The sequence below is a fragment of the Strongylocentrotus purpuratus genome, unplaced genomic scaffold (genome assembly GCF_000002235.5).
Source record: "Strongylocentrotus purpuratus isolate Spur 01 unplaced genomic scaffold, Spur_5.0 spur5_scaffold_17, whole genome shotgun sequence".
Taxonomy (NCBI): domain Eukaryota; kingdom Metazoa; phylum Echinodermata; class Echinoidea; order Camarodonta; family Strongylocentrotidae; genus Strongylocentrotus; species Strongylocentrotus purpuratus.
In genome coordinates, this window is record NW_022145602.1 from 8,349,019 (window position 1) to 8,373,027 (window position 24,009).

A 24,009-nucleotide genomic window follows, 5' to 3' on the forward strand; every position below is an offset into this window, starting at 1 on the left:
ATTTTATAAATATTTATTTGGGGAGGGGGGGGGGGGGGGGGGCTCAGACATCGGATCTCGCATAACATTGACCCCCCCCCCCAAAAAAAAAATATATGTATCTCGGATATAATTGAGACCCCCAAATATTTTCTTGGCGGGACTCTGATATCATTGAGCACCCCCTCCCCTTATTTTGGTAAGGCTAAGATATCTTTGAGCCCCCCCCCCCCCCCATATTTTGGAGGGACTCAGATATCATCAGCCCCCCCCCCCCCCCCAATTATTGTTGGTGGGGCTCGGATAATATCACGGAGCCCCCGATATTTTTGTGGGGCTCGGATAACATCACGGAGCCCCCTGATATTTTTTGAGGGGCTCGGATATCATCGAGCCCCCCCCCCCCCCCCCCCCCCCACCCCCCTCCCAATATTTTGTTCGGGCTCGGATAGGCTATCATTGATCCCGCCCTCCCCAAATATATTTGCACACTTATGTTCTGGGCTAGAAGCTTTATGCGTTTCTATAATCTTCAGATCGACTTAGTATTCAAATTATTATTAAAACTGACAGTTTATAAATATTGGGAGATTGATTGAGGGGGGCTTATAGCCTTGCATTGCATTGGAGTAAGATCATCACAGGCACATCTTCATCTCCCCGGACGCGCGTTTCCGTTTTACACCCTGCCCTAGGCTTTTCTCCAATAAAATTTTACAAACCGACTGGTATTCGGAGTCTAGTCGTCCACATCTTGCCTCGGCGCTCTGCACACCACCAGAACTCTGAAAACGTCACGTAGCGCTAGCTAACTCTCTATACTAGTTGATCTTCCTAGTCGTATCATTTATTTTTATCCATTAATACGCAATACTCTAAGAGCGTGAGGATGCGTGATCAGCTCGCAAAATTTAGCCCAGCGATAACAAAACAATAATATATCGGGAAAACCGTCTTGAACAAGAAGACCCTCGCATCCCCAATTGAAATTGTACATAAGCTTTGGCTTCGCTATTCTTGACGTCGATATAAACAAACTTAGACTTCGGATACAGCATGTTTCGTGTAATTTCTTGCCGAAAAGCCTAGGGCAGGGTGTAAAACGGAAACGCGCTCCCCGGACTTCATCAAGTGCGCTATGCGAGTACAACAGTAGTTTACTGCGATTATTGCGTAAGCTAGCTACATCGCGTCGAGCACCGTTTTTAGCCCATGACGTAGCGCCTTGCAACACGTACACGACTAGACTTGTACGCAGCACTAGCTATTTGGCCTTAGGGAGTGAGTGAGTGAGGTAGCTAGGTTGTAAAAAGTCAAAATCATGGCGAAAAGTATTGCGATCATCGACTTTGATTGCTTTCGTTTGGATGTTGAAGCTACAGATGAGAAGAAATTCGAGAAACTAGTCGATGAAGTCCATGATGCTTTGACGAAAGTGGGGTTTATGTACCTCGTAAACCATGGAATTCCACTCGATAAGGTAATTATTTTTTTTGCCCGTGGTCGAGGTCGTGACACGAAAATGCGGAGCATTCTACGGGAGAGAAGCCGCATGGACAATTGTGTGACTGTGGTATGTCGAGAAGCCTGCTCGTGATATGATGCCTCTGTGCACATGGTGCATGAGTGACTTGTGAAGTTGTGAGTCGTGTCTACGAACCCAAATTTGAAAAGATTGTTAAATCTAGTTCGGTCGAAATATGAACAAGTTGTAGACCTATTCTGTATTCCTGAAACAATACTTAACATGTTATTCTTGGTAGGGTCTATTAATGATTTACATGAACGAGGAGTGAATTTGCGTAAAATATCAAAATATGATGACTGAGCATAATGAAATTGAAAGTCATGATGTCGATGAACAAATTTAACTTACCAAATTTAACTTGGAAAGAAAAATTAACATTAAATTATCGTCTCAAACTATTGTCTGCTGTGTCAAGATTGTAATGCACTTTTGAAAGCATTTTTTGTTATGTTATCGACTTATCATGATGTAGATCCTAGGCGAGACCAAAATCTCTGTCTCTTTCCTTCGTTAGCCTCTAATTTGGTTGTGCATAGATCTAGCCTTAGTACTATAGTAGGGTCGGCTCTTCTCTGTATTAGCATCAGCATCAGTATACGGAAGTGTGAGACGCGCCTGTTCAATTGTTTTGGCCATTTATGGCCGAAAGTCTTTGCCAAAAATACTCCATCTACTGGATGCATATATATCCGATGCATTTCATTTTGAAATCGGTTCCGCTTACCAACTTGACTGAATAAATCTGTTTAATACCCCCCCCCCCCCAAAAAAAAAAAAAAAAAAAAAATAATAATAATAATAAATAAATAAAAAATTACCTACTTGTAAATAAACTATAGGTGCTCATATAGAAAACACAGCATGAGGAATGGACATTTCTGCATTGGAAGTGTGTCGCACATGGTTTTCATTTTTGTTTTCATGAATTTCCTTTTTTTTGCTTGAAATTCCTTTTTTTTTTGCCATCATGGTTCCTTTTTTGGGTCGCACAAGGTAATATTGGTATTCTCTGTAAATTGAAATATTATGTCCCTTCAAATATCTTGTTTATGTTTTATAATTCATTGATACTGCCTTATATTTCATATTGTAACATTATATGGGCAAATTCGAAAAGCAACGTTGACGCCATTTTACTGTTACAAAAGAAAGCCATGCGTATATGTACTGATTCTTCCCATCGCGACCACACCAATCCCTTGTTTTCAAAACTAAAAACTCTAAAAGCTGATGATATAAATTTTCTACAAATAGCACTTTTCATGTTTCGCTTACAAAATGGTCTACTACCTTCATATTTTCCCCATTGTTTAATTTAAATAAAACCATCCACTCTTACCCCACAAGACAAACTGAAAAATTCCATTTGAGAAATCCAAAAACCGCATTGACTCTCAAATCCATTAGACACGCCGGCCCTGACATCTGGAACTCTCTGCCCATTGAAATAAGAAACCTTAGGACACTGTATTCTTTTAAGAAGGCAGTTAAAACTATGTTATTGCCTAAGTATTGATCATGTCGTGTGTAATTCTACTGTATTCATGTTCGTGTGTACATTGACTGTATATTCAACAATGATGTGTAATCGTCCATGACCTAGCATCGTTTTTCCATTCATGAATGAACCTGCATTCAATCGGTAGATGTATGAGATTTATTGTATTATTACCAACGCTCCTCCTCCTCCTCCTTCTCTCCCCTTTCCTTTTCTTTTCTGCAAGTCACTCTTTTCTATTTTTATTTTGTATTGTTGTATCTACATGTAAGTTGAGGGCTGCCGGCACGTCAAGCTACTTTGCTTATTTCTGTAGCCCTCCTGCATCTAATGTATGTTAATTATGCATTCAATGTATATATGTTTAAATTCAATATATTTGTTTATTATCTGTATCTGTATAAATTTAGAATAGAAGACAGAGTTTTTGCTAGAGTAAATCACTCTTTAACAACCATAACAACTAACCTTAGAATTAAGTGCAAATTTAGGTAGCAAGTAGAACTTGTAGGCTACAGTGAGTTAACGCGCTCCCATCGGCCATTCGCCTCCATCGATTTTAACAAATCAAATAGAAAATCAACAAACGCAAACATTTCAATACAACTTGCCAGTTGACGGAAACAACAATTTCAAACTTAAGTAAAACTTAAATAAAATGCTTAACTTTTTAAGGATGCTGAAAAAAATTGTACAAAATAAAAGGTTTGACTGGAATAACATGATTTTGGTATCAGATCAAACGTTGGGTAATTAGTTAATTAGGCAATGAGACCTGGGCCCTGTCTTATAAAGAGTTGCGATTGATCCAAAATCTAAATCAATCAGAAGTTTGTAATCTCCTATCCCTCATGTAATGTACATGAGGTGTTGTGGGCGAGTGGATGCGTCGCCGGACTGTCGATCACAAGGTCTGCGGTTCGATTCCCGCCGCACTAATGTCCTTTGGCAAGACATTGATCTACATTTGCCACACTCCACCCAGGTGAAGTAAATGGGTACCTGGTAGGAATTTATTCTCGAAATGCTAGAGCGCCGTATGGCAGCCGTGCTAAAGCCAGGGTAATAATCGGGAGCGCCAGGAGGGTCAAATCTGACTGACATGAGCGCTATACAAGAACCCACTATTATTATTATTATTATTATTATGTATTTACGATTGATGTCAACTTTTTATAAGACAGGGGCCCTAGAAGCTTCAACAACAATCAAAGATCCCACAACCACAAAATATGATTTAAAGTCTACCGGTAAAACTAAATACAGGCACATGTATTACATGTACATGGCAAAAATCTAACAATTGAATGAAACGTGCCGTTCAAACTAAAGAAAAAAAAGCATGAAATACATGTATTCGAAATTGAACGACGAGTACCCCAGAAAGTAAATAAAACTAACAAATGCAACAAATACAATGTACTGTATGTAATTTTAAAATGTTTTTCAGGTTTCATTAGTATGTATGTGTACCACTGCTCTTGTTGACTTGGTAATTCCAAGATCCTGTATCCTTCTCAATGACACATTATCAGTATTTACCTTTCTTTACTCTCCTTTACACTTTTTATTTTTTTTAAAGTAGTGATCTACCAGTACAGTATACTCTCCATGCAATGCACTATGTCTTGATTATTTTTGCCTCCAATCCAATTACAGTGTAACTATTGGCAACCTTGACTTTGCCCAGGGTTCTGAAAATATTTTTAGTGGTAGAAAGTCTCACACAATAACAATACTGGTAGGTGTTCACATTGCTTCTGACTGAGATTTTATGGCATTCTATGAAATCTGAGGTGACAAAAAAATAAAAACCAAGGTGTGAAATTTATGCTGTTTGGAAACGAGGTAGATATTTTTTACAGGTCATCGTAAACAGTGAATGCATATATACATGTATGGCCATGGGGTTCGATTTTATTGAATAGACTTTTGTAAATACTGTTTTATTGTGAGAACTGAAACAAGTTATGAGGCATTAAAAAGAGTGGGCCCTTTTCACGATTTGGTGTCTCATTTTGTCAACAAAATTAGTTTTCTCTGAAATAATAAAAGTTATAATTTTTTCTTTTTCAATTACCTGTAATCTCTTTAAAATTTGGCTTTTGAAAAGCTTGAATTCGCCCAGGGATCTGCAAATATTTTGTACAGATAGCAATTCACACACAATGCATGAGAAGCTTTCGTGAACAAATAATATTGAATTTTATACCAGTAGGCCTACTGACTACTGAATGACATTTCTTGGCATTCTATGAAATCCAAGTTGACAATCAATTGACCAAGGTTGTTATACTGTCAGGAAATAGATTTTTGTTACAGGTCGTTGCAAACAGTGAATTGATAGTATGGCCATGGGGTTTGATTTTAATGAGTAGACTTTTTAACTATATAGCTTTATTGTGAGAACTGAAAAGAGTTACAGAGGCACAAAAAAGGGAGAGCAACACTAACCCAACTTTTTTGTAGGTCAGGGCTTTTGGTGGCTTTGAACTGCGAGCAAACCAACCAGGGACCCATTTCACAAAGCCTTTTTTCAATGACAAATGACAAAAGTCGGTGACAAATCTGCTGATAACCAATCAGAAGCAAGGATTTCAGTAGCTTATATTAACAAGAACTGTCATTTGTCACTGATGACAAGTTTTGTGAAAGACCCCCAGGTCTTCTCATAGACACAACAGGAAAAAAAAAGAAAAAAATATATAACTAGCCACTAGAATCTGAGTGTGGTTTTTTTTAAACTCTGCCAAAATTCTACTTTTTTTTTGCAGTGTGTAAATGCTCACTCTCAAAACACCAGAGAATTATTTCTGAATTTTGCCTTTTGGTCATGTGACTCTTCCCGCATCTCTGCTTACGCATGCAATTTGCAGAGCAGCAATAAGCGGGGCTTGTACACAGCTCACCAAACTTTTCAAATCGTGCAAAGGTTGGTAACGACCCTTTTTCATGAGAATTACAAAATTACAAATAATGCCTAAATACAACAGAGTTTGTTAAATACAGTTGTATTTGTGCAGAAATAACATTTTCACGGTATGAAGGAATCGCTCAGGGAAAAAAATACTTTAAAAATTTGGGGGGCTACTTTTCAAGCTTGCATGAAAATAACACTCTTTAATTTGTTTTGCATTGAACTCAATGCAAATTTTGGGGGCTCTTATATGATTTTCGGGGGCTCTTTTGGGCATTTTGGGGGCTAATTCTTTCACTGGCATTGCTCTAGACTGTCTTTTGATTTTACATGTATGACTGACAAGTCTAAATGTTTTTCACCCAAATTATTGTGAAAGATTTTCCTCTGGTAGGGAGTATTATCAAAATAGCTGCTCCCAAACCAAGCTGAATGTTAGGTGCATCCGCTTATTTTCTTTTTTTCCCTACGTGCAAGAATAGCTGAACACAGTGATGCAAGCTCCCAAGGCTTTTATTAAAAGGATTGTTTTTATGTTAAATCTGAGATACACGGCCCTACGTGTTATCAGTGTCTATGATATTGAATCCCTAAAAAAAAGCACTTCAAAATGATTAAGAAGTGCCTCAAAAAAGTAAAAAGAGACTACATGTATATCACCTTTAAAGTCAAATTTTATGTATTTTTTTACATGACAATACATTATCTTGAATCTTGAGAAAGAAAACAATTTCTGCAACTTGTTTTTTATGTCTTCTGGTCACAATTCCTTATTTTCCATGGAAATAAAAATGTACTTTCATTACCTATTGTGAAAACCAGTTTTACCCTTTAATGACTATTCTAACAAACTACTGGTACAAAAGCAATGCCCTGGAAGGTTGAGTGTTGGCAGGCGTTTAATCCTTAACATGATTGAGCACTGTAATTGTAGATTTGTGACACATTTTGTAGCATCTAAGAAGCTTTTACTATGATACTTTTAAAGGAATCTGGTTACTTTGTCTCAGATTTTAAAACAAAATCCAGGATTTTGCTTGTGCTGCAATGATAATTATAAACCTTTAGGTCATTCAGAAATCCCATGACTATTATCGAGATATTTATGATTGGAAATCAAAACCAAATTTTGCATTTTCCTAAAGGTTTTCATAACACTACAGTCTATTTGGGAAAACAAGTACTGTAAAACCAGTCACTCTAAGACTTTTACTTGTTTGAGGCACTTCTTGACCATTTTGAAGCGCAATTTTGCTAAGGCTTCAATATTACACAATATCACAGACACTGATAACATGTACAATTGTAGGGCCATGCATCTCAGGTTTAACAATGTTAAACGATGCCTTAAATATTCTCCTTTTCTTCCTCTATTGCTCCTCAGATTCGTGACACATTCGCAGCGTCGAAGAAGTTTTTCGAGCAGTCGGAGGACACAAAGATGAACTACATCGGGCAAAGCGACGACAAATTCTCTATTCATGGTTTTGAAGAGACAGAGAAAGAACAGTACGTATCATATAGAGATTCTTTTTGGTACCGTCAAATTGTCCATGACATTTTGTTGCCAAGCGCTTTTGCATCATAATACCAAATTATTAGACAACAAATTCTCTATTCATGGTTATGAAGAGACGGAGAAAGAACAGTACGTATCATATAGTGATTCTTTTTGGTACCGTCAAATTGTCCATGACATTTTGTTCTCAAGGCCTTTTGCCTAGACATACGGTACATTTGAAGTGATATTCATGCTTTATACATTTTGTATACATGGGCTGTACAGTATATTTAGAGTGTAAATTCTCTCAAAATCACAAAGTCAATACTTAAATTTGTTGGTGTATACCACTCTGAGTTATGTACGTTTCGCTCAGAAGATTTTTGAATCTATCACACACTTATTTTGGGAATGTCCCATAACGTAGATTCTTTGATGATTTTGAAGAATATACCCTCTAAAATGAGATGTAATACTTTAATTTTTAATCTACATTTGCTACAATCCCCCCAGGTGCAGTAAATACAGATGTACGTGGTAGGAAGAAATTTCTTGAATGCTTCAGTGCCTTTCATGGTAGCTGGGCTAAGGCCGGGGGATTAATATGATTGCAGGGGCCTCAGGGTGAACGGTATTATTACTGATGAGGCTACCCTGGGTAAACAAGTTGTGTTATTATATTAATGATTATTATCATGAAGAAAAAAAATGAAAGGTAGGGAAAAGAAGGGAGGATAAATGGTGATTCTGTCCCACACGACTGATGACATTTTTCCATATATTTCATCTATGAACTAATGGTAGTAATAACAGAAAACACTATTAAATGACCTTGATATCGAGAGATTCTTCAGGACACATTGCATAGAATCGCTCTCAAGAGGATATTTATTCTATAATATTTATTTCTCTAATATTTATTTCTCTAATATCTAATTATCATGATAAATTGATGAGATGATCTTAAATACTATAGTATGTATTCTACTAAATTGTGATTCAACCTGATGCTATGTTGAGGCTCTTTTTTTTTGGGGGGGGGGGGGTCGAAATCTGCTTAACGAAAGGAAGTCTGGGGTTAAAGTTTTTCTTTAATAATAAACATGATTTTTGACCAAGGTTCAAGGTTAAATGATTTGCTGGAATATGGACTGAGAAATACAGCCTTAAAAATGTGTTCATCATATTCTTTTGTTTCCTTCTTCAGGTGCTGTCCAGAGAGGGAGCGCGACCTCAAGCAATGTTTCAACTACACGGTCAAGGCGGCAACAGACGATGTATGTGCTACTCCCTATGTGAGGGGCTTACTTGCTTGCTGTCTTTTTCATCTAACAAACAATTCTGCTCACGCCTGTACCCCTTTTCCACACCTTAAAGATATACCCTATTACGCCCACTGCCCTCTACCACACAGCACCCAGGGGGGAGGGGCGAGGGGGGGGGGGGTGTTTCACAAAGACAAAGATCGACTTTAGGTAGGACTTAACTATGGCAGGCCATTCATGCCGCTAGTTGCCCTGACCATTGGTCTCTCAATTATGATCTTAGATAATATTTTTTCCTTCAATGATGAACTATCAAAAAATGTAAATTCTGTAGATTTGTGACCACGATTGGTAATGTACGTCCCTTGAGAAACCAATGCCAGTACAAATGATGAGAGAAAATAGTGGCATGAACGGCCTGCCATATTTAAGTCCAACTTAAAGTCGATCTTGGTCTTTGTGAAACACCCCCAGGCTTCCTTACCCATAACCACACACACCGAGTCCTTGAAGTATCTTCTGGGGTTGTACAACTTCTGCTATTAAACAGAAGAGTAGGAGGCGGTATGGTGCAATCAGTTCGTCGTCTGATCTCATGCGCGTGGGTTCAAGTCCCGCGGTGAGCAGACAAAAATGCAAAAGCAAATGTCCGTAGAGGTAGCAAATAGTGCCAAAACATTCTTGATCATGTTGATACAGGTACACCAAAGTAACATAAGACAATATCTTCAAAAAAATACTTTTCTTCTAAAAAAAACCCGGCTAGAAGTATTAATCGTCTTTGTCCAACTTTTTGATAGACCCCAACTCCACTCTGTCGATCTAACTCCTGCGTGTGCCCTTTTATCTCCTGTATGTGTTTATAATCCCCCCCCCCCCCCCCCCCCATCCCCTGCTAAACAGCATGCTGAGGTAATGTACAGTATATGCACATTTCTTTGCACCTTGTGCCTGTGATGTGAAAAGCACTTGTTCTACATCTTTTATGTAAAACTTTCTATTCTACTTTCTATTGTGATCCACAGTTTGGCTCCTCCCTGCCTCCCTTCCTCTATTAATAGAGACATTATTGAATATTAAAGGCCCACTGTACTACTTATAGCTACTTGCGCCCTCTACATAGCAAACAATACCTAATCAGTGCCTGTTGGTCCCCCATGAACCCCTTTTTCTTATGTAAATTAAGAGCTTATTTGATGAGATAACCACCTGTCAGTGACCTTGCATGGAGGTCTAATCCCCCTGGCCAAGCTAGTACAGACAGACTTAAAGCGCTATATAAAAGCGGAATATTATTATTATTATTACCTATCTGAACTTGTATCTATCAGGCAACCGTCCTGCCCCTCTCAAGACACACTGAGCCATCCATCCCCCATGATACTACCCACAGTTGGTGACAGAACATTCACAACTGCTGCCCTGAAACTGTGGATTAATCTACCAATATTTCTTAGCAAATAGCAATCTCTCGATACCTTCAAAATATATCTAAACACTTGCCTCTTCTGTTTAAATAACTTAATTGTGATGCACATTTGAACATGTATATGAAAAATGCACTACATGTATATAAATACATTATTATCATCATTTTTTATACTGACCACCACCCCCCCCCTGTTTTTCTTACTAATATAATCATGAAATCTGTGTTTTCTGTGTTGTAACAAAGTGCATGTTTGTTGTAGGGTAATCCCTTTTTGTTTTGATCTTGTATGTTTGTGCCTGGACTCTGTAGTAACATTGGCATCTTAAAATTAGTTCTTTTGCAAACTGCTAGTGTTTCATCTTCGTCGTGTAGATCAACATTGATTGAGCAAATGTACTTTGTTGATAGATGCATTCTATTTTCTTAATGCTTAAATCCTAGTCATTGTACATACACATGTAGTATTTATTATCATTTACAGCTCTGTTTCCTAATGAGATTGTTCTTCTTCAATACCGTAAAATACAATATTCAACATTTGTGGATTGTGCTTTCTGGATGTGTCTTTTTTCATGTCATCAATCTATATTATACTTGGTTTCCATGTGAAATAGGTCATAAGTTTTGCGCAGAGCAAAACTGTGTTCCCATCAAGAAATGCCCCTAGTCTTGCGGAGAGTCTTTGGGTGCGGGAAATGTAAGAAAATGACTTGTCCATAAGGGGCGATTGGTGGAAAATGCAGAGCATTACACAAGGCCTGTTGGTCATGAGATTGAAGGCTAATCCCGGTGATTGACAAAACTTGTTATTTGGTAAACATCTGAATGGTGTCGAATTGCCTAAGAGAGCCAACTCCTATGCATCTTTAATTTAATAGAGTAAAAAAGAACCAGGATCAAATATTCAAATCATTTGATATGCATTGTTTATTCACAATATTCATTACCCATCCCCCTATACATTTAGATGTAGATGTACCCAGAATATCATTGTTGTTAATGAAGTAGAGTATGTTATATACCCTCATACTTCAAACCAGTTCATATTCATTGTGGATTCTCAATATTCTCTCCCTCTTCCTCCTGTCCATGTAGATGTGGCCTGATAAAACCATACCAGAGTTCCGACAGTCGATGGAAGAGCTCTACCGATGGTGCACCAAACTGAACCATAAGATTCTAGACGTTATCGGACATGGTCTCAAATTACCGGTAAGTATTAAAGCTGCCCCACTGCACTTCTTTAGCTACTTGCGCCCTCTATATAGCAATCAATACTTAATTGGTGACGATTGGTCCCCTAAGGTCCCCTTTCTTTAACGTTAATTGAGAGCTGATTTGATGAGATAACCACCTGTCAGTGACCTTGCAGGGAGGTCTAATCCCTCCTGCCAAACTAGTGCAGACAGGCTTTAAGGCAGCATGGATGGTTTTGAAATTTGAATTGTGCACCAAGCGATAGCATAGGATTTTATGCAAATAATGCCTGCTGTGAGGGGGCACGGTTAAAATTATTGCCCAAGGTGATCTTGAAACTGTGCCGTGCTGCCGAAACAAATTTGAGGGGTATAGTGCAGTCTTGAGATCCCCTGTGACTACAGGTGAATAGTTTTAACTGTGATCTGAAAAAATAACAATCAATATTTGTTAGATATACTCTGTCCCCCTTGTCCATTGTCAAAAAGAGATAATTGAGCAAGATGCTTGCGAAGCGTATTTATTATTTTGTAGAGTTTTAAACAAATATGTTATGGAACTAAATTGGAACAGGACATCACCAGTCCTTCAAAAAAACCTCCATAAGGGTCTCGGAACAAACAACAAAGCACCATCTTGAAGTCATCATAATATTCCCCTCTTCTCCTCATCATCATACCCAACTCATCAAGTTCTTAATAGATATCCCAATGATATTTTGAAACTCACTCTATGTCTTCTCATTTCATTTTAAAATGTCTTTTAGCAGAACCCACACTACTTCAAGAACTTGCACAAAGGTCTTGGGACGCAGGCGAACTGCACCGTCTTGAGGTCGTTGTATTATCCCCTTCTATTCCTCAAATTTCTCAATAAACCAATAGGTTATTGATAGCACTAATGAAATGATATTTCTTGCTTGACATTTGTGTTGAAACTCAATCCCAATTCTCCCTCTTCTGTAAACCTCTTGTTTTAGGACCCTCACTACTTAAACAACTTGAACAAGGGCCTTGGGACGAAGGCGAACTGCACTATCCCCTTCTACTCCTCAAATTTCTCAATAAACCAATATGTTTTTGATAGCACTAATGAAATGATATTTCTTGCTTGACCTTTGTGTTGAAACTCAATCCCAATTCTCCCTCTTCTGTAAACCTCTCGTTTCAGGACCCTCACTACTTAAACAACTTGACAAGGGCCTTGGGACGAAGGCGAACTGCACTATCCCCTTCTACTCCTCTAATTTCTCAATAAACCAATAGGTTTTTGATAGCACTAATGAAATGATATTTCTTGCTTGACCTTTGTGTTGAAACTCAATCCCAATTCTCCCTCTTCTGTAAACCTCTTGTTTCAGGACCCGCACTACTTAAACAACTTGGACTTGCAAGGGCCTTGGGATGAAGGCGAACTGCACTATCCCCTTCTACTCCTCTAATTTCTCAATAAAACAATAGGTTCTTGATAGCACTAATGAAATGATATTTATTGCTTCATCTTTGTTTGAAACTCAGTCTCTTTTCTTTCCTTCTCTCCTGTAAATCTCACGGGGCAGGACCCACACTACTTAAAAAACTTGACGATGGTCTTGGGACGAAGGCGAACTGCACCATCTTGAGGTCGTTGTACTATCCCCTTCTACTCCTCAAATTTCTCAATAAACCAATAGGTTATTGATAGCACTAATCAAATGATATTTCTTGCTTGACCTTTGTGTTGAAACTCAATCCCAATTCTCACTCTTCTGTAAACCTCTTGTTTCAGAACCCACACTACTTCAAGAACTTACACAAGGGTCTTGGGACGAAGGCAAACTGCATCATCTTATGATAGTTACATCCCCTTCTACTTTTCATCATTCTCAACCGTTAGTTGAATATGCCTCCCCAGTGTGGTCATTATCTTTTACTGCCAATCAGTCGAACAAGATCGAACGAGTCCAAAAAAGATCTTGCCGTATCATTTTGGAATATAATTATGTTGATTACCTTCACGCCCTTCAAATTTTACAGATTCCATCCCTTGCAGATAGACGACAACAATTGTTCATAAATTTTGTTAAATCATTCTTGCAATCCAGACATTCTTCCATGCTCCCTCCACGTAGGGACTCCTTACCAAGTTTTTCGCCAGTTAAGAAACAGTGACCCCCTTTACCAACCAGCATGCAAAATTCTTTTATACCACAGGCAGTGAAGGTAATCAACATGATGAAACTTGTGTAAATCTATCAATTTCTAATTTCCTTTCTTGTGTTTTCCCCTCTCATTCTCAAATTCTTCTCTTTTCCTCCTCCTTCTTTTTCCATTCTTCTTTGGTAGATTACACATGTTTCTTTTTCCTTTATGTACATGTATTTCATAATTCCTGCAATAATGTCTACAATGTTTAGATACTTGTTCTGATTTTACAGAGTCTACAGATCTGATTGATATTTCCCTAACTTCCTTCCTATCCCCTTCCTTCTCTCTCTCTCTCTCTCTCTCTCTCTCTCTCTCTCTCTTTCTCCTTTTCTTTTCTTCCCTCTCTCCCTCTATCTTACTCTTTTCTTTCTCTTTGCTCTTTTGGGAATTACTTTATTGTATGTTACATGTAATTCAGATCAATTACAATGTCTATAATGTTTGGATACTTGGGCTGTTTTTACAGAGTGTACAGTTGGTATTGATATTTCCCTAACTTTCTTCCTGTCCCCTTCCTTCTCTCTCTCTCTCTCTCTCTCTCTCTCTCTCTCTCTTTCTCCTTTTCTTTTCTTCCCCCTCTCCCTCTATCTAACTCTTTTCTTTCTCTTTGCTCTCTTGGGAATTACTTTATTGTATGTTTCATGTATTTCAGATTAATTACAATGTCTATAATCAATGTTTGGATACTTGGGCTGTTTTTTTTTACCGAGTCTACAGTTGGTATTGATATTTCCCTGACTTTCCTCCTATCCCCTTCCTTCTCTCTCGCTCTCTTTCTCCCTTTCTTTTCTTCCCTCCCTCCCTCTATCTTACTCTTTTCTTTCTGTATACTCTCTTGGGAATTCCTTTATTGTATGTTACTTGTACTTTCTCAATACTTTAAATTAAAAAAATTATTCTTTAGCTGACATATTCCCCTCTTTTTACTATTTCCGTTTCAAAACAAACAAAACAAATTATAAACAGACATAATATAATACAGTCAAATATAATATAAACAAAGTAAATTCAGTATTATGTACTATTGATCTTTTTAAACCCAGTCTTATGCATTTTAATTTTCTTTTTATTGGACTCTCGGTCTGTACCTGATTTAGTTATTGTACAGCTCGAGAGCCCTTTTTTGATGTAATTGTAATGATGTATACTTATTCGTTTATATGTCCTTTTTGCAATATTTACTGATAATAGTTTAGTTATTTGATATTTTAACTTATGTAACCTATGTATTTATTCATTACTGCTATTTTATTATGTATATTTGATTTAAATTTTATTTTTGTACTCAAGAGAGTTGTCAGTCTTTAGACTGTTTGCTCTTGGTTTTTGATGTTTTGATATCAATAAAATCCTATTATATAACTCCTCGAATTTCTCAATAAACAATAATAACTCGATAAGTTTTTGATAACACTAATGAAATGAAATTTCTTGCTTGACCTTTGTGTTGAAACTCAATCCCAATTCTCCCTCTTCTGTAAACCTCTTGTTTCAGGACCCGCACTACTTAAACAACTTGGACTTGCAAGGGCCTTGGGACGAAGGCGAACTGCACTTTCCCCTTCTACTCCTCTAATTTCTCAATAAACCAATAGGTTTTTGATAGCACCAATGAAATGATATTTATTGCTTCGTCTTTGTTTGAAACTCAGTCTCATTTCTTTCCTTCTCTCCTGTAAATCTCACGTGGCAGGACCCACACTGCTTAAAAAACTTGACAATAGTCTTGGGACGAAGGCGAACTGCACCATCTCGAGGTCGTTGCATCCCACTGTACTCCACATCATTCTCAACTTCTCAATTTCTTAATAACACTAATAAAATGATCTTGCTTTGCCTTTATTTTGAAATCTACTCCCAATTCTCACTCTTCTGTAAACCTCTTGTTTCAGGACCCGCACTACTTCAAGAACTTGCACAAGGGTCTTGGAACAAAGGCGAACTGCACCATCTTGAGGTCATTGTACTATCCCCTTTTCTTCTCAGCTCCTCAAATTTCTCAATACACCAATAAGTTCTTATTTTTCTGATAAAATGAAAACTCTTGATTTGTCCTTGTTTTGAAACTCATTCCCAATTCTCCCTCTTCTGTAAACCTTTTATGGCAGGAACCACACTACTTCAAGAACTTGCACAAGGGTTTTGGGACGAAGGAGAACTGCACCATCTCGAGGTCGTTGCATCCCACTGTACTCCTCATCATTCTCAACTTCTCAAATTTCTTAATAACACTAATAAAATGATCTAGCTTTGCCTTTATTTTGAAATCTACTCCCAATTCTCACTCTTCTGTAAACCTCTTGTTTCAGGACCCGCACTACTTCAAGAACTTGCACAAGGGTCTTGGGACGAAGGAGAACTGCACCATCTTGAGGTCGTTGTACTATCCCCTTTTCTTCTCAGCTCCTCAAATTTCTCAATACACCAATAAGTTCTTATTTTTCTGATAAAATGAAAACTCTTGATTTGTCCTTGTTTTGAAACTCACTCCCTATTCTTTTCTTCTTCTTTAACCTCTTGTGGCAGGACCCACACTACTTCAAGAACTTGCACAAGGGTCTTGGGACGAAGGAGAACTGCACCATCTTGAGGTCGTTGTACTATCCTCCGCCGGTGTTTGAGAAGGTAAAGGACAACCAGATCCGATGCGGAGAGCATACGGACTACGGGGGCATCACGTTACTCTTCCAAGACAAACAGGGCGGCCTTGAGGTGAGTCTATAAACTTGTGATGTGAGATAAGAGTGGATCTAGCGAAAATGTCTGTGGTACTGTCAACACTCTGTTTTCGCCTATACACTCGCTCAGACGGACCCCGGTTGAATCTGTGTCACTTTTATCAGATGGTGCCGTTAAAGTATTGAGATCCATGGATTTTCTTTTCTTTACCAAAGATGTTGCTTCTGCTGCTTTCTACCCCCCCCCCCCCTACACCGGTTACTTTTTATGCCTCCGCCACCGGAGGTGGTGCCGGAGGCATCATGTTTTCGGGTTGTCCGTCCGTACGTCCGTACGTCCGTACGTCTGTACGTCCGTCCGTACGTCCGTACGTCCGTCCCGTTTGACCGTTATCACAATATCTCAAGAACCATTTAAGATTTAAACTTAAGACTCGGGAATAGAATTTATCACCATAGGAAGACGATCTGATTAGATTTTGGAGTACGTAGGTCAAAGGTCACAGGTCACAGAGGTCAACTTATGAAATTCCTTGTATTGAGTTTGTTAGCGCGATATCTCATGAACCATTTGAGATTTAAACTTCAAACTTAAGGATAGTATGTATCACCATAGGAAGACGATCTGATTAGATTTTGGAGCACGTATGTCAAAGGTCAAGGGTCACAGAGGTCAACTTATGAAATTCCATACATTGAGATTGTTATCATGATATCTCAAGAACCACTGGAGATTTAAACTTCAAACTTAGTGATAGTGTGTATCACTATAGGAAAACAATCTGATTACATTTTGGAGCACGTAGGTCAAAGGTCAAGGGTCATAGAGGTCAACTTATGAAATTCCATACATTGAGATTGTTATCATAATATCTCAAGAACCACTGGAGATTTAAACTTCAAACTTAATGATAGTGTGTATCACCATAGGAAGACAATCTGATTAGATTTTGGAGCACGTAGGTCAAAGGTCAAGGGTCACAGAGGTCAACTTATGAAATTCCATACAATGAGATCGTTATCGCGATATCTCAAGAACCACTGGAGAATTTTCACTTCAAACTTAATGATAGTATGTATCACCATATGGGCAATTCCACGGTAACGGAAGGACACTCAGACAAGATTTTTGAACTTCAGGTTCATACTAAAAGAACTGTTTTATTAGTATAAGATGTGAAACAGTAAAGATATAATACCCATATAAGTGCCTTTAATTCTCCCCCAAAAAATTGTCATTATAGTTAAGTACTTTAAGAATGTGCATATTAATTATCTCGGTAACGGAAGGACATAAAAATGGACATGGTTTTTCCAGTTAATTAGTGTTTATCCAAACTTTGTGAAGTTGATGAAGCTTTTCACTTGACTGAAACACATTTTGTTCCCCATAGTTTAATACATACTAATAAAACAGTTCTTTTAGTATGAACCTGAAGTTCAAAAATCTTGTCTGAGTGTCCTTCTGTTACCGTGGAATTGCCCATATCATAATATCTCAAGAACCACTGGAGATTTAAACTTCAAACTTGTTTAAATTGCTCTATGGCGGAGGCATCATTTTCGACTGCGCGCAGTCAAAATTCCATCTAGTTTAATATTGTAAGGAAAACATGCTTCAATATTATTCACTCCTATCAAATACAACTAAAAGTAGAGAATTTCTTTTTTCTGATACAAACTTTGTTTCTTTCATTTGATACTAAATTTGCCATAATAGCACTCATTTTGCTAGACTTATCAACAATTTAATGATTTTTGGACTAGTGAACAGATATCCCAGGATTTGCCAGTAGATATACATTGATTTACATTTGTCACTCTCCACTCAGGTGTTAAATGGGTACCCGGTAGGATGCGAAAGCTAATGTGGTTAGATTAGCAAGTGTGCGCTTGTAAAAATGACGCCTGGCTGGAATGCTCTCAAGGGGGTGGAAAATGTGCATACGTTGTGTTGTGGGTAAGCCTGAATCCGATGACCGGGGTAATAATAAAGCGCTTTGAGAGGGCCTTCTGTCCTGAAAAAAGATATAAGAACTAACTATTATAATTATTATACGGCCATTATATCCTTTTACTTTATTTCAGGTTCAAGACGTAGAGGGAGATTGGATACAGGCCAAGCCGGTGGAAGATGCAGTCATTGTCAATCTAGGTGATCTCATGCAAATGTGGACAGCAGACCAACTCATCGCTTCTGTGAGTAGAATTTTTTTTATTTAAAGCCCTGTTGCACTACTTATAGCTACTTGCGCCCTCTGTATAGCAAACAATGCCTAATCAGTGCCTGTTGGTCCCCCATTTAATTCTTTCTTCCTTATTTTAATTGACAGCTGATTTGATGAGATAACCACCTGTCAGTGACCTTGCAGGGAGGTCTAATCCCCCTGGTGAAACTAGTACAGATGGGTTTATGTTAAATTAAAGTAGACACACGAAGAATCAAAAGTGTTTTGAATTGATGCAAAACTCATATCATTGCGAAGGGGAAGCCTTACTGATCAAATACAACAACTCTCCTCTTCAAAATATGTTTTGGGCCCGCAGTAATCAACTCTCAAAAATGTTAGTTTCAAGATCCAGATTTTCTGCCTTCAGCGGTCCTTTGTAGAGCGTCAATATTTGTGACGTCACACACGGGACATGGCTGGCTAGCTGCAGACTAATACACGCGCGACTTCGGTAGGCGGCCGGTACTGAGCTGTTTGTCCAGTGTGTGACGTCACTATTCAGAGCTCGCTATGCTCGTGTGTTTGGCTTACACTCAGGGGCGTTCGGGGGTCTAAGAAGGGTCTTGAAAAATTGCATTTTACGCCTTTCCATGATATCTATATGATTTATCAGCAAATGATTCGTGTTTTTCAAGAGAAAATCTTTCCATCCGTATGTAATTTGTTTTAATTATCAGTTGTAGTGAATTTTTCTTTGTGTAGCTCCTTTAACGATAATAAGAAACTATTTTGGAAAAATGATTCCTCTTTCTCTGCTTTCAAACTAGTGCTTTAGACCCAATCTTCCTCTTATTTTCTGAAAATATTTATATACAATTATGTTAAATCCCAATCCACTGTATTCCTAATTTTTGGCTGCTGAAGGTTGGTAGGTACATATGTATATAATTACAGCAGTACCATCTTATATAGCTTAAAGAGAAGGTTGAGTTCTGGGAAGAGGTGACAAATAATTTGTCAGTGTTAATATTATTGTATTATGCAAGCATGGAAGAACATCAGATAAAAATGTTCCCTGAAAAGCATAGCTCTTTAAACGCCTTAAAGTGCGGCTTCGTAGAAAATCACAAACATGGCAATAGCGTATTAGTAGATACTGGTAAGCTAACAGATGGCCATCATGCAAGTTTTAGGTCAACTACATATCTGGTGATATATAAAAATACGAATAAAACAACCTCCGTAGCATCTGGGATATGCGAGAGATTTGCCGGGAAAATAACGATGTTTTAATGCCGTCACAATATGAACCAACCCTGCCCAAGCAGACGACATCCCATAAAGAATGAATATAATTGCAATGCCTTATTTCTCAAATGATAATGAGTTTAGTGTATTTAAATGTGATGGAATTTTACAACATTCAAAAAGGGATATGACCCCCATTCTGATAACTAAATTCTTTTGTTTGTAAATAAACAGGATAGGGGTTAATAAACTATCAAAGAAACCACACTTTCAAATTAAAAAACCTCTGTGATGGAATTTTACAACATTCAAAAAGGGATATGACCCCCATTCTGATAACTAAATTCTTTTGTTTGTAAATAAACAGGATAGGGGTTAATAAACAATCAAAGAAACCACACTTTCAAATTAAAAAACCTCTGGAATGATAGCATGGACGTTATTTGTTCCCTCTTGAAATGCCAAAAATGCCGCGGTGTATGCAGCTTAAAATACAATGCCGTCTTATTTTGTTTACAAGCGACGGATTCCTTTTTTTTTTATCCTTGCATTTTTATTCAAAATAATACCATGCACGGGGTTTAGAGTGAGGCAATAGATTAAACATTTCGCCTGAGGGTATTGAAGTAAGAGAAATAAATGAAGAAAAGATGACAAAACAAGCACTGAAATTGTGTGATATGTCATGGGACATCGTCTGCTTGTGCACATCATGTTCAACATGTGACGTCATTATCTCAGCAGCGACCGGGGAGCTTTTAAAGAGCTATGTCGGGGCTGTATCTAAGCGTTTTGTAAGTGTTAATAATCATTACTTCAAATGTTTTCAAGCATTGGCTTTTGATAACCTTGGCCAATCAAAGTGATTATGTGTTATATAGGTAACGGTAGAAAGAATTCCTTAAATGCTATGGGCACTTACATGTATGTCAGTCTCCCAGCAGAGCCGAGGTCATATTGGAGCACATTGATTGAGCCCCACCCCCACCCCACCCCCCCCCCCCCCCCCCCCCCCCCCCCCCCCCCCTCCCCCCCCCCCCCTCCCCCCCCCCCCTCCACTCCAGGCTGGGTCACTTTGGTGCTCTCTCAGTGAAGGGGTGTCGAATCTCCCTCACAATCTAGAGATTTCCACCCTTGCATGCATCCAGTTAGTACTTAGGATAATGAGAATGCCCCCCCCCCCAATTCAATTCTAAAAAAGCTTATTTTGCTATGGGCCTGTTGACAACCCTTTGTAGAAGTGTCGTGGATATGTCACTGGACTGTGGATCACAAGGTCCGCGGTTTCAAGTCCCGCCGTAAGATATTAATCTACATTTGCCACACTGGAGTGGACCCAGGTGAGGTAAATGGGTAGTTGGTATGATTATTCCTTAAAATGCACTGAGCGCTTATTGCGGCTGTCAGAGCTAAAGCTAGGGTAATAATTTCCAAAGCTCTTTGGAAGCGCATAGAGATGTTATAATATGATATGCGCTGTACAAGAACCAAATAATATTACTATACATCTTGAATATTGTTTCCTTATTTTCATTTTCTGTCTTGATCGTTACCAGGTTCATCGGGTCGTCATGCCCAAGACCTCTGAACCCAGGCAGTCCATCGTTTTCTTCGGTCATCCCGACGATGACGAGGTAATCGAGTGCGTGGACGGAAGCAACAAGTACCCACCAATTAACAGCCTAGAGTACCTTGAAAAGAGACTATATGACACGTACTAAGGGAGAATTATTTGTATATATCAGATCGTTTTAATCTGCAATATTTTATGGAAATGTTTTAAACTTACTTGAAGAGAAAGAATGATAATGAAAGTTATTAGATGAAATATGGCATTAGAAATCCTAAGTATTATAGGTATATATATACATGATTCAGAATTGTCCCACGTCCATTAAAGGGATCGTTTAACAATGTTAAATCTGAGCTGCACGGCCCTACGTGTTTATATCAGTGTCTGTGATATGGTGTAATATTGAAGCCCTAAAAAATTGCGCTTCAAAATGAGCAAGAAGTGCCTCAAAAAAGTAAAAAGCTTTGAGTGACCGATTTTACCATACTCGTTTCCCAAATAGACTGTAGTGTTATGAAAACCGTTTGGCAAATGCAAAATTTGATTTTGATTTTCAATCATAGATATCTTGATAATTAGACAGGCGATCGGCTTGTAAAAGTCAAGTCAAGGTTTATAATTATCATGCAGCATGAGCTAAATCAAGGATTTTTTTAAAGGATCTAAGACAAAGTTACTGCATCCCTTTAACCCTTACTGTACTGGGGGGGGGGGGGGCCTGGGAGGCCCCCCCCCCTCGACATTTTCGGAGATTGCGCCGCAACCGCTTGGAATTTTGAATTGTCATTTCATGACTTTTTCCCCTCAAGTCTTACGCACATTTTGATACCATTTTCGTCGAAATCGGATATACCTGTAAGGCGTTACATAACAATTAGTATGCGCATGTCATCAAAAAAAAAAAAAAAAAAATGAAAATCGCATCAAAATTTGCATAAATTATCATTATTAATTACATTAAAATAACTTTTTTGTGTTAGAAAAGAAGTTTCATATGAATAATGAGTTTCAACATTCAAAAAGTGGAGTTTGACACATTTTCGGTAAAATGCATAAAATTAGTGCATTTTGCATAATTAATTAGGTTAACAACAAAAATTTGCATATTCGGAAAAAACTAATTATACCATCTTGTTCCTTACGTAAATATCTACAAACATGCAAATTTTCGTGTTCATCGGTCAATCGACGGCCGAGATCATAGGGGGGGGCCTCCCAGGCCCCCCCCCCCCCCCCCCCCCAGTCAGTGGGTGCTCAAAATAGCCCAGTACAGTAAGGGTTAAGATAAAAAAATACTGAATATATCAAGATTTTGTTCATGTGCTTATTTATTATTTAGTTGTATTTTTTCAAATCTTCATTTGGTAAGAAATTGAACTCTAAACTTGCATATGTAACATGTGCGTCTTATGTGTTTTAAAAGTTGACTGTGGGAGTACATTGTTTGTTCCATTTGTCGACTGAAGCCTGAGAAGAGATAATATGATTTTATTTTTTCCCCTCTTGAATGCCTGAAATTTATTTGAATTCTATATGCAGATATCATGGATGTTTGTATATTTCTTTGTAACCATCTTCTGGGCTGTTGGTTTTCTATCAGTTGGAATTGCCTTTAAAATATATTTTATTTTTTGGTGATTTACATGTATATTTACATCTATATTTATGGATGGATTCGGCCCCCTTTGCATGTATAGGGTTATTTTACGTAAAGCTGCATCACAAATTCACAATTGGGGTTGAATTAAAGGAAGTAATTTGTATTTCATTCTTAAGCCTTGATTAAGCCTTGGTCACAAATGCCATTACGAACTGCTACGAACGCCGTACGAACGATTTTCAGACAATGAAAATTCGGGAAGACAATAGAAAAACAGAGATTCGTACAAAATTATCGTTCGTACGAACCTTTGTGACCATAGCATTAGATATGACGTAGTAAGTTGCATATTTTTCTACATGTATATTTTCTTTTTTATATAGTCGTACAATGTAGGTGTAATACAGTTCATATTTCCGTACCTTATAACACAGAGCTCAGTGTATATGGATAGGACCTTTGGTCCATGTTCAACTTCAAGTTCAAGTTCAAATAAGGTTTTATTCATTACTTGTCAACAAGTCCGAAGACTAAAAATGCAAGTTTACATCAATATAAAAAGCATTCGAAAACATAAAGATAACATAGCAAATGAGGACAAATATATAGCAATGAATACATTTTTAAATCAAAACATTAAAGTAGTAACAAGAAAACTAAACAACAGAAAAAGATTTTTTTGAAAAAATACAAGATATGAAATATTGCTAGCAAAAATGAATAAATGTTTACATATAAACCAATAAAATGTATACAGATACGTGAATTCAATTAACTGTCACATTGGAAAAATTGTAATAAAATGCAATACAAATTCCATTCAGAAGGTATACTGAGTATTAAAAAGTATTAAAAAGTATTACAATTGGAGTACAGTATAATGTATAAACATATTGCACATGAGAACAATGGAATTCCTTAGGTATTATTGGTTACAGTAAGAATAGCAGTAGTAACATTATCGAAAAAGCTTTGTTTTGAAATTGTATTTTTATAATTTTTTAGCTGGATGTAGTACTTTTTTATACAGACTAAAAAATCTACTGTAATGTGATCTTCTAAAGAAAACCATCATATTTAATCACCTAACCGTGTCAACACAGCGGTAAAATGTGTTGCCCTTTTTGATAATGTGTATAAGTGATGCTTAATAGCACAATGTATCATTGTATTTCTAAAAGATTTTGAAAGCACTGTAGTGTAGTGTTTTATAATGTTTTCTGAGCAATACTGAAA

General features: G+C 37.7%; 1 protein-coding gene across 3 annotated transcripts; it reads left to right on the forward strand.

The window, feature by feature from the left end:
- Positions 1–1,231: 1,231 nt before the first annotated feature.
- LOC105447003 (UPF0676 protein C1494.01-like) lies at positions 1,232–21,390 on the forward strand. Of its 3 annotated transcripts, XM_030988623.1 has the most exons (8): positions 1,232–1,459; positions 7,307–7,431; positions 8,631–8,718; positions 11,216–11,332; positions 15,813–15,877; positions 16,095–16,215; positions 18,270–18,380; positions 21,157–21,390. In XM_030988623.1, exons 1-8 carry the CDS (start codon positions 1,301–1,303, stop codon positions 21,319–21,321), a joined length of 951 nt encoding a protein of 316 aa, XP_030844483.1. In that variant the 5' UTR covers positions 1,232–1,300; the 3' UTR covers positions 21,322–21,390. The 3 variants fall into 3 exon arrangements, with proteins under 3 accessions (XP_030844483.1, XP_030844482.1, XP_030844485.1); XM_030988622.1 differs by lacking the exon at positions 15,813–15,877 and having other exon boundaries at positions 1,233–1,459; positions 16,030–16,215; XM_030988625.1 differs by lacking the exon at positions 15,813–15,877 and having other exon boundaries at positions 1,234–1,459; positions 8,631–8,700; positions 16,030–16,215.
- The last annotated feature ends 2,619 nt before the right edge of the window (positions 21,391–24,009 follow it).

What these genes read in the sequence shown, in the direction of transcription:
- LOC105447003 (XM_030988623.1), top strand. Translation starts at nt 1,301, where the DNA reads ATGGCGAAAAGTATTGCGATCATCGACTTTGATTGCTTTCGTTTGGAT. An exon ending in ATGTATGTGCTACTCCCTAT is followed by an intron (nt 8,719 to 11,215) that starts GTGAGGGGCTTA and finishes CTGTCCATGTAG; the next exon opens with ATGTGGCCTGATAAAACCAT. An exon ending in GACATGGTCTCAAATTACCG is followed by an intron (nt 11,333 to 15,812) that starts GTAAGTATTAAA and finishes CTCTTGTTTCAG; the next exon opens with GACCCGCACTACTTCAAGAA.